This window comes from Aptenodytes forsteri, unplaced genomic scaffold (genome assembly GCF_000699145.1).
Source record: "Aptenodytes forsteri isolate BGI_AS27 unplaced genomic scaffold, ASM69914v1 Scaffold300, whole genome shotgun sequence".
Lineage (NCBI taxonomy): Eukaryota > Metazoa > Chordata > Aves > Sphenisciformes > Spheniscidae > Aptenodytes > Aptenodytes forsteri.
Genome location: NW_008794176.1, coordinates 239,158 through 250,506, shown reverse-complemented (window position 1 = coordinate 250,506; position 11,349 = coordinate 239,158). Strand labels below are relative to the sequence as shown.

At 44.1% G+C, this 11,349-nt stretch overlaps 1 protein-coding gene across 1 annotated transcript in view; it reads left to right on the top strand.

The window, feature by feature from the left end:
* The window catches only part of LOC103903198 (ceramide synthase 4-like), a 42,022-nt gene extending 30,991 nt beyond the window's left edge, over window positions 1-11,031 (top strand). Inside the window, 5 exon segments of the mRNA XM_019473372.1 lie at window positions 3,417-3,509; window positions 4,381-4,509; window positions 4,743-4,849; window positions 5,274-5,430; window positions 9,063-11,031. Coding sequence (XP_019328917.1) covers window positions 3,417-3,509; window positions 4,381-4,509; window positions 4,743-4,849; window positions 5,274-5,430; window positions 9,063-9,254 — 678 coding nt within the window. The 3' untranslated portion in view covers window positions 9,255-11,031.
* Window positions 11,032-11,349: the final 318 nt, after the last annotated feature.

Below are 11,349 nucleotides of genomic sequence, written 5' to 3'. Positions count from 1 at the left end.
AGCAGGAGGAGACTGCAGAAGTAAAGGGAAAGTGAGAGTTCTGGCCAGGTGAGCCAAGAAACTGAAAAATGGGAATGCTCCAAGGTTGTTTAATTTGTAGAAGAGATTGAGGCCAGAGAAGGACACGTTGCCTGAGGAGAAGTAGTGAAGACTTCAGTGGAGAGTATCGAGAGCAGAGGACATGCTCTGAATGCTGTGTACTTTCAGCTATACTGAAGAATCGTGTCCACAGTGCTCCCCAAGGAGTTTGTTTCCCAGTGGAACTGATAGTATGGCCAGTAGCAATACAGCATCATTCCCATTAAGTTCAGAGGATGCTCTTTTACAGTTTTATAATGTATACTCTTGAGTTTTTTCACAACAGCATTACGAGAAGCTGTCCAGTGGGTTGAAAAGCGTACATCTCTTATCAGCCCAGACCAGAATAACCTCAATGAAAATTGCCAGCTAGGCACAAAATCTGCTCCTTGTTCATCAACACAAGGAGCAAAGATAGCAACCAAAAGCCAGGTACTTTTTTGCCTGGCTGTCTCCCTTGCTATTCCTACTCCTGTAACTTCACAAGTTGAAAGACTTAGAAAGGGGCTTCACCCACTGAGCACAGGAGCTATTGCCTGCTCTGCCTTTCCCCTTATGTTTTTATGTGCTCTGAATTCTCTAGAGAAGACGACTATTGCCTATTCTATAGCAGGAGCCTTCCTATATCACACTGCTGTGGATGCCACAGCAGACATAGTAAAGAGAGCTAAATTTCATTAAAGTGAAAAATCTGATTTCAACTTTGGAAGAGGTTCTTCTCTCCTATGAGAGCAGCTGCTAAGTGTTTCTAGCAGGATAGTAATCTCCTGTATTATCATGCAGGGAGCTCCCACAGGATTTTACAGTACTAGAATTTCCTGGGTAGGAAATAAAATTTTTCATTAGTTGAAGAGGAGGCTGAAGGAAACTTGATCCCAGTACCAAGACGAAGTCAAGACTGCCTATGTTCCAAGGCTTTTTGGTCTGGCAGTCAAAGTTAGAGCAAGACCCCATGACTGTACGTCGACGTTGCAAACCCATAAAGGGAAATGTAACGCACAATTTTAACAGTGTGAGCCACAGGAAACATAACGGAACAAATGAGTGAAGAAGGAGGTAGTATCTTTCAAGCCGAGTCTCCAAACAATCCGCTGTTGCTCAAAGGCAAAAATTTTAGGGGCAAATCTGTAGTTCAGTGTAAAAGTCAAACCATACAAACAGGTGGTGCTTGAATAGGAATGTAAGACTAAAAGGATCACTCGGGTCCTTGCGCCCTGTGCTGTACATTTGGAGTACATGTCTTTTCAAAAACAATCCAAGCCATCATAATGGCACACTGTGGTGGGTTGACTGTGGCTGGCTGCCATGTGCCCACCAAGCCGCTCTGTCTCCCGCCTCCTCAGCTGGACACGGGGGAGAAAATATGACGAAAGGTTCGTAGGTCAAGATAAGGACAGGGAGATCACTTACCAAATACCATCACGGACAAAACAGACTTGTCTTGGGGGAATTAATTTAAGGACAAAGAGATCACTCACCAATTCCTGTCACAGGCAAAACAGACTCGACTTGGGGGAATTAATTTAATTTATTGCCAATCAAATCAGAGTAGGATAGTGAGAAATAAGAACAAATCTAAAACCACCTTCCCCCCCACCCCTCCCTTCTTCCCAGGCTCAACTTCACTCCTGATTTTCTCTACCTCCTCCCTGCAAGCGGCGCAGGGGGATGGGTAATGGGGGTTGCGGTCAGTTCATCACACGTTGTCTCTGCCGCTCCTTCCTCCTTACACTCTTCCCCTGCTCCTGCGTGGGGTCTCTCCCACAGGAGACAGTCCTCCACAAACGTCTCCACCATGGGTTCTTCCCATGGGGTGCAGTCCTTCAGGAACGGACTGCTCCAGCATGGGTCCCCTGTGGGGCCTCAGGTCCTGCCAGAAGACCTGCTCCAGTGTGGGCTCCTCTTCTCTCCTTCTTCACTGACCTTGGTGTCTGCAGAGTTGTTTCTCTCACGTATTCTCACTCCTCTCTCCCAGCTGCTGTTGCACAACAGTTTTTACCCTTTCTTAAATATGTTACCACAGAGGCGCTACTACCGTCTCTGATGGGCTCAGCTTTGGCCAGCAGTGGGTCCATCTTGAAGCTGTCTGGAACTGGCTTTGTCGGACATGGGGCAGCTTCTGGCATCTTCTCACAGAAGCCACCCCTGCAGCCCCCCCGCTACCAAAACTTGGCCATGTAAACCCAATACAGACATTTTCCAACATCTGTAACAAACAGAAAAGACCAAAACCAGAGCTAGAAATGTCCCACTGGCAAAGAGCAAGAAAGGTCAAGGACAAACTTGTGTATTAGCAGGAACACAGAATGTATTAAATACAATTTCTACTAAACAGACCATGCCGTGTGCTACAGACAATGAGAAAAGAAATGCTAGTTCTCCCAAATAATCTTATCTTTGGGGGGAAAAAAATCCCTTCTGATCCAGAGCTCCTGTTTGGATAACCTCCAGAGTGCGAAGAGCACATCCCAGCCTGGGAGATGTTAATATTCCCCCTGGTAGCACCAGTGCATCCAGCTGTGCTGCCTCTTGTGGCCAATCACTGGTGCTACAAAGGAAAACAAACTAAAATCTATGAAGGCCATAAATCAACACTTTGGGTAGAGAAAGCCCAAATAAATTGGTATTTGGGAACGCCATACTCCATGATTCTTTGGAAATGCTAGTGGCAAAGCCCCTTCAGTCATAGTAATTTTTTTTTTTTTATCAAGTAGGTTCAGGTTTAAGGAGGCTGTATAGTGCCACAACAGCAAAAAATTACTTGTTAAATAGTATATATCTTGCTGGGTGGGTCTAAGCTTTTAGTTTTCCAGCTGTAAAACCCCAGAAAAATTACCCGGAAGAATGCAGATTACTGTTCACACTGGGATTGCACTTTCCCCCCATTAGTTTGATTAAACTGAAAAATCTGTGATAGAGTGCAAGGTGCCTGAAGCATCTCCTTGCATCCTAAAAAGGGAATGATTTATTCAGCTACTACTTATCTATTTCACCATAGTGAAATGGTTTGCATAGTTTTTAAAGCTCTATACTGACTGCTCAGGAATCGGCACAGTGCTGAAGAAGTCCTAAAAATATTCAAGATCTTCCCGGTGGTTCCCTAAATGTTCCACGTGGTGCGGCAAAGTGGAATTTCCCCTGCTATTTGCTTTTGCCTCGGTACAAATGATATTTAAGTAACCACGTTGTTCAATTGAACTATTTCCCCCTGGAAGCTGCAAGAACAAATTTTGTTGGTTTGGTTGTCTGATATTCTTTTGCCTAGGACGGAGTCTTCACTTCCAGCCCTTGCTCTGCTTTATCTGATGGGTATTTCACTGTCTCTCCCTCTCTCACAGCCTCTCCAACCATCCCTGTTCTGGTACTACCTGCTGGAGCTCTCCTTCTACTGGTCACTAGTCTTCACCCTGCCCTTTGATGTGAAGAGGAAGGTGAGTGGCAGCCTCAGGGAAGAATCAAACACAAACAGGACTCAAGCTGAACACTCAGGAGAGTGATCTCCAAGAGCACGTGTATAGTGCTAGTCTGAGGTTTTGGGGGACTCTGTCCTTGCTCATTCCCAGGAATTTCCATTCCCAGTCACTGGCTTCCCTCTCCTCTGGGAAGTGGTGAACACAAACCCTGATATAGAAAGGTGCAAACTACTGCAGAGTTCTCAATCCAAACTTAAAATCCAAACTTAAAAATTGCTCTTCTGAGACTCTTCTAGGCTGCAGTGATCATAGAGACAGAAGAGATTATTCTCTGCCAGTTAAGCTGCATGTGTTCCTAGGTGCCAGTGCCCCGACAGACAGGGTGCTGCATGATTACATAGGCATACACATGCATTGAGGCTGCGAGTATACCCTTGTAAGTAAAGGGTGGTTGTGAGTCTCCATCAGCGAGCCTGGGGGTATGAGATGATTGTGCAAACAGGTAGGCACAGAGCAGAGATGGATATGGGCATTGCTTTGTGACAGAAAGGAAGCTTTCTTTATGTTGAATTTGTCTGTACTGAATCATAGGCTCTTACTCTTCTGTCTTCTGATTTGCACCATCATCAGACCATTACTGGTGGAGGGAGAGAGTGTTCTTTGTTGTGAGATGCTCAGTTTACACCATAAACTCTTCATTCCTGGGTCTCTTGGTTGCTTACATTTCTAGAATGGTTTTGGTAAAAGACTTATATGGCTAAGACCTTATAGTGGGAGGTTTCTTAATCGTTGGTTAGAGAGATTTCATTGCTACCTGCAGGAGGCATGCTTTAACCAGGGCAGAAGGTGCATCATGTATTTTATTCTCTGCTGTCCCCTTTCTCATCAGGACTTCAAGGAGCAGATAGTCCATCATGCTGCAACCATCTTCCTGATCAGTTTCTCATACTGTGCCAATTACATCCGCATTGGGACACTGGTGATGGTGATTCATGATGCTTCTGATTGCTTCCTAGAGGTGAGCTCCACAACGTACATGCCTTGATCTAGCACAGTATGGGCCAAGCATTATGGTGTTTCACAGATAACTCAGTACTGATCTCCTGACCCAGCCTAGGGTGCCCTGCAGAGAGCCAGGAAGAGGCATTATTACCTGCATGCAGATTGTATCGTATCTGGCTCATTAACCTCCTGGAGCATGTGCAGATGCACTGTCTTGGCCTTCTGTTTTATTGTTCTTTCTCCTTCCAGCCAACTAAGATATTCAATTACATGAAGTGGAAAAAAACTTGCGACAGCCTCTTTATGATCTTCTCAGCTGTTTTCCTCATCAGCCGCCTGGTCATTTTCCCCTACACGTGAGTCTGCTGCAGTCAAGGGAAATGGAAAAGCTGCCTTCTGAGAGACAGGATAATTCAGCTGGATGCTGATTTTTTTGCTGCAGCCGTTGTTTTTCAGTCCTTGAGCATATGTCCCTGCCCTTTGCATAGGCTACAGTGTCACATGGCTGTTGCACCTGCCTTGGGGTAAACTAGGGTGGTCTGCCTTGGAGTTCATAGAGTAGTCTTAAAGTCCTGAAGTATACTACGGAGGAGGAGTCCTCGGCCTATGGCTCTACCCTGCTTATTTCTGGTGGGGAACTGAGAGTTGGCTCATATGTGTTATATATAAGAAGGAGGTGACTGACCTGAAACTTCCTCCGTAACTAGAGCTTTCTGGGGCTTAATTACGGCCCTACTAACAACACACTTTCCCTCCACTGCAATTCTCTCTCTCTTGCAGAGTGCTCTATAACACCTACTATTACTCCATGGAGATATTCCAACCCTTCTTTGGATACTACTTTGTGAATGCTCTCCTGATAATTCTGCAGCTGCTCCATGTCTTCTGGTCCTGCCTAATTATTCACATGGTCTACAAGTTCATCCTCCAGGGCACGGTATGGATCAGTTTGTGGTCCCCTGTACATCACATGGGGAGGGAGGGTCCACCTAGACTGCTTGAGAGCACAAGGGTTCATCTGGGATGGATTCCTTCTTGCTCTAGTGAAATTATACATGTACATTCCTAACAGTGAGGTGAAAGGAACACTCAATACTATTAGGGAAAGTTGACCAAAAAATAGTAAAATTTTTATGAGTCACTGCAATATTGGGTCCACTGCTGATGCTTGTATTCAAGAAAAATGTGGATTGGACTCCAGGGGAGATTTCTGTGAACAAAGCCAGTGACATCTGAGTAAGGATCCCAACACTTGGTCCAGTATGATTTGCATTTGTAACAAAACTAAGAAATCAAGGCAGAGAAAGTTGTCACGATTGGTGAGGCCAGTGCAAAAGTGCTTCCCTTATAGTACAGGATTTTTCATTATAGTGTTACTGAGATCACAGAATCACTGAATGGCTGAGGTTGGAAGGTACCTCTAGAAGTCTTGTCCATATTCCCTGGCTCAAGCAAGGTCACCTAGAGTAGGTTGCCCAGGACCACGTCCAGACAGCTTTTGAATATCTCTAAGGACAGAGACTCCACAACCTCTCTGGGCACCCTGTGCCAGTGCTTGGTCACCCTCTCAGTAAAAAACTGTTTACTGATGTTCAGAGGGAGCCTCCTGTGTTTCAGTTTGTGCCCATTGCCTCTTGTCCTGTCACTGGGCACTACTGAGAAGAGCCTGGCTTTGTCTTCTTTACACCCTCCCTTCAGGTATTTATATACATTGGTAAGATCCCCCTGAACCCTCTCTTCTCGAGGCTAAACAGTCCCAGCTCTCTCAGCCTTTCCTCCTATGTGAGGTGCTCTCCAGTATGTCCATGTCTCTCTTGTACCGAGGAGCCCAGAACTGGACACAGCACTCCAGCTGTGGCCTCACCAGTGCTGAATAGAAGGGAAGGATCATCTCCCTTGACCTGCTGGCAGCACTCCTCCTAATGCAGGCCAGGAGGGGCAACGGCACATTGCTGGCTCATGTTCAGCTTGGTGTCTGCCAGGACCTCCAAGTTTTTCTTAGAAGAGCTGGTCAGCCCCCAGCATGTACTGGTGCCTGGGGTTGTTCTTCCCCAGGTGCAGGACTTCACACTTCCCCTTGTTGAACTTCACAAGGTTCCCGTCAGCCCACTTCTCCGGCCTGTCAAGGTCCCTCTGGATGGCAGCATGATCCTCTGGTGTATCAGTCACTCCTCCCAGTTTTGTGTCTTCAGCAAACTTGCTTAGGGTACACTCTGCCCCATCATCCAGATCATTAATACATGTTTCATACAGATTGTCTTACAGTGCTGTAGATGTCTACAGAGTAGATATTTCTGTCTAAACTAGCTGTCTGGACTCTTTTCGTAGCAGTAGAGGTAAACAGGCATGCCCAAAGCATAATCCATTCAAGATTGCACCCACATAGTGCTGTTCATCTCTATCAGTCATAGAGCAACCCTAGATGAATGTCTGAGATGCAGCTGTATAAACTTAAGTGAAATGCATCCCACTCTTTCTGAACATAGCCTGTAGTATTTCCTGTGAGACCAAACTGCTGCTCAGCATGAAATTCTTCCCAAAATCAAAGACATTACCTAATGGCACTAGATTGGCCACATGCCAAGGACACAGTCCAGGAGTAACAAGTCCCTGCCTTGTGGGAGTTGACCTCATAGCCCAAGATGAGTTGTTTTATTAGTATCCAACTGGGGAATTCTGTCTTATGGGAACTGAGCACAAGTATTAAAGGCTCATCTTCATCCATATTGTACCCATTTTCTTTATCTGCCTTCACTTAAGCACAGAGCAAATTACTTGCAAATTAGGAAACAGAAACTTCACACAGGGCAGAAAATGAAGACGCAACTGAAGACGCCCTTTTATTGTTTTCCTAATTCTAGTGTGGGCTGAATTACCATTGCAGTTATTACAGTGTAAAATGATGAGGTAATAAATAACCTTATTAGAAAGAAATGAACCATCAGGGAGAAAAATACTGAAGCACATCCAGAATTTTTCCTATTTTATCTAAAAAACATCTGCCACATTTGATGCAAAAATATATTTGAGAGCTTTCCATATTGAGCAGTGAATAGCAAAGAAAAATCATCCTAAACAGATCTTTTTCAATGATGATATTTAATAGCCCAAAGCAGTACCAGCAAGAATACAGGACATTCTCCCCTTTTTGAAAGCCATGAAATTCTCGCTCCAGTCGGAAGTTCACATTCTTCTCATGGGCCTTTCTGATCTCCACAGTTTTCCTCTCTGGCTACAGGGTTATCTGCACCACCTTCTCACATGATGTCCCCTAATCCCCCGTAATTAGAACTCAGCCTAGAGCCTGAAGTACGAGTTTCATTCCCTCATACAGGCAACCTGAGATACATTGTTGTAATTCATGCAGCTATATGGTTCCTTTGTGAATCTTGCTAGGTTTAAGACCTCAGCCACATTCTATGGCCATGAATAGATAAACTCAGGAGTATTGATTGCTATTTGTCCTTATGCTGCAGATCAAGACTCCTGCATAGTTCCTGAGCTGCCCATTCCAGAATGACATGAGGTCCAGGTTGTTCACAGAAGATAGCATCTCCTACCCATATTGTCCTTGGAGGCAGTTTGAATTCAGTGCAAGTTTAGATTCTTACAAATCCTGTCTGCATTTGGGTGTAGTGATCTCTAGAAAGAGCATCAGGCCAAATAGACTTCTTAATATGATCCAAGAGATATCCCCAGAAGAACTGACAGAGTAAATGGAGACTACAGGTGTCCGTGCAGCAACTGACATGCCCCTGAGCAGTTTCCAAAGCTCAGGTCACAGAAGGGGTTTGCTGCGTTCCCTCAGAGCACTGTTTCCAACAAGGAGTGTGATACCGTGAATTTGTCCCCAGTTTTGGCATCTTGTATTGCAGAGTAGAAACAGCCTGGGAAGCCAGCAAGTGCTAGGCTGCTTCTTCTAATCTGTCTTTTTATCACAATGTTTCTTCTTTATTTTCCTTTTAAAGCAATGAATTAAGTATTTACAAAAGTGAATTACAGATCTCTCAGTCAATAGCAAGAGGAAAAACCTGAACGTAAAACTGAATGTAATCAGAGTTGAGTGGCTTTGTGTTGAGCTACTGGTTTGTTTGAAAGCATATGCTTTCAAACTGTCCAAAGCAGTGTGCTCAACCTGCAGCCACCCAGGCCAAGTGTGGTCAGAAGCTATCTCCTTGTCCCTTTTGGAAAATGTAAAAGAGCTTGATTAACTGCCTCCACCCATCCTTCTTCCACACACTGATGCCCAAAGCAGCAATGTGGATCTTGTCAGTCTTACACGGTTTTCCTCAGTCCTGGGCATCTGTGGTTTGGTGCAGCTTCTCAACCTGTACAGTAATTGCTAATGTTGATTAGGATCACAGCTAGGATTCCACTGAGGCTGAAATCAAAGAGATGGAGAGAATCTATTCCCAAAGGTGGTATAAAAGCTGAAAGGACACAGTAGAACTGTGTGCCAAAGGCAGGTGGCTGAAATAGCAGATGAATGTTTAGCCTGTTGCTCAGCTAGCACTGCATCTTGTGCAGACTTCTATGTTTGTATTGCTTCTCACTTACATTTTTCTGTAGATGAAAAAGGACATGAGAAGTGACACAGAAGAAAGTGACAAGGATGAAGAAAGAGAAAATATTAGGGAAAAGGAGAAAAACGGGATCACGTATTTCAGCAATGTCACAAGCAACAATTATATCCAGAGGAATGGGTCTGAGTCACTGAACAACAGAACCCATCTCACCAATGGCCATGTCAAGGAAAGATAGCTACTGTTCACGTGCTTCTGATCTAGTCTTTAATGAATCCAGTCCACTGTCTTTAGAAACAGTTTTGCTCATTGTGTAGATAAAATGGAGTGCAATTGAACTATCATAGCTGAATTCCTGCTTCCTATAAACAGAAGTGTTTATACTCAGTGATATTTGAAGGAAGTTTTTGGTCTTTCTTCAATAAAAGCTTACTGTAGGCTGTAGCCTTGAAGCAGATAGAAAGGGATCAAAGTGGTTTGTCTTGTATTAGACTGTATCATAGTTGTTGTTAAATGTGTTAATCTTGAAAAATACTTAAAAAAAAAAGGTGGATAAACTCTGGCAATGTCAAGTCTTAACCACCTAATGTTATTTGGTAGGAATCTGTTTAGCCTTGATCAGCCTCTGGAGGCCCTGGCCCATTGCCACTAATGATTATGGCTAACAAATAAGTGTGAGACTAAATCTTAATATGGGGACACCTCTTTTGAGAAGACAGCTGCCCCATACACACTCAGAAAATTAAAACTAAGCATAGTGGAATGAAAACTTTGGAAAGACATAGGAGAAAACATCTTCTTCTCAAAGGAAATGCTGCTGAGTGCCGTATGACCAGTTTTGTATTGGTATGGATCTCAGTCCCTTCTGTTGTCAGCATTACTGCCACAAAGGTAGGAACTCAAAAGCCCAGATTGGAGAGAGTACCCACCCAAATCATAGTTGGAAGAGCTGGAAAATCCAGGCAGCTGTGTCTCAACTGTAATCCTTTAAACCTGTCTTGGAAGGAAGCGGAGTCAGAAGAAGGGAGGTGACAAGAAACTAGATAATCTAGAAGACAACACTGATTAAGTGCTTGTGTTTTCACCTAGTGTGATTGGCACAGTGGGAAATGTTTACAGAGTCAGCTTGTGGCAAGAAGGGAATACATTTCTCCTATCCTCGGAGGAAAAAGGATCCAGAGAAGATCTGCTGAACCTTATGGAATAGTGCTTTAACATGGCCTTCTAACTCCAGGGCCTTTGTCTAGATGTATCAAGAATAGCAAGTTTAAAGCAGTAGTCCATGAAGTCATGATGCAGTTCTGATTCAGTTTGTTTAGATGTCCTGTATCTTATAACCTGTGTAGTCTTAGACTTTGGATTCCGTAATCCCTTAAAAGAGTTAAATTAGTATGACATGAATTTCTGTTTTATAGATCAATTAATCTATGAAACCAAAGTATAAACAGATTCACTGTAATGAGTGCAGGGACTTAGACTGCCAAGGCCATGCAGACACTTCCCAGTAAGGGCTAATGCTAACTGGGGGGAGGACATGGACCAAGGAAATTCCTGACTTGAGGAGGTGGTGCACATGTTTAAAATTAAAAGGCAAGTGACAGCATAGGACAAGAGGGTTTTCAGCCATCCATTCGGTTCACCTGAGATGTGACTGAGAGAGCTTTGATCTGAGCTTGTATGTGTTCATCTTAGGTTTCAGTCAAAATACATTGGATAATTTCAGAGCGGAAAAAAGTGGTTCCAGTGCGGGTGATTCCAGGGCAGTAACATGCTCTGGGAGGAGAGCATCTGTTCCTGCATCGTCATTTAAATTCATATTTGCTGAAGATAGTTTGTCTCTGAAACCTTGAGCTAATTTGAAGTTCGAAGTACATGTTCCGTATACTGTCATGTTTCTTTAATCTGAGTAAACAATCTTGCCACTCCTTTGCAGGTGATGTGTTCAGGAGGGATGGTTATATATAATTTTGTACTACTGAATGTAAACGTTCTTTATAAATTACTTTTGAAAGGTTTGATTGTCTGGGGTCTTTTCTACTTCTTTAACTAGCAGGAGGTAACCTGGCTAGTTGCACTTTATAGATGGATGTGTGATGAGGAAGACGTGTATGGGTGCCATTGCCAAGGTCGATACACATGCAGCGCACATGGAGAGGATGTTGCATACCCAGGACATGCAGTCATACTGGGCCATGCCAGTAGAGCATGCTGCATGCTGCAGCTGCCTGATTTGTCTCATACTAGGTAAAGCTGCATTTGGCCCTGGAACAAGGGACACTTTGGGGCACCCTACACTAGACCTAGGGGTGGGCCAGCTTACTTGGTACTGCCAG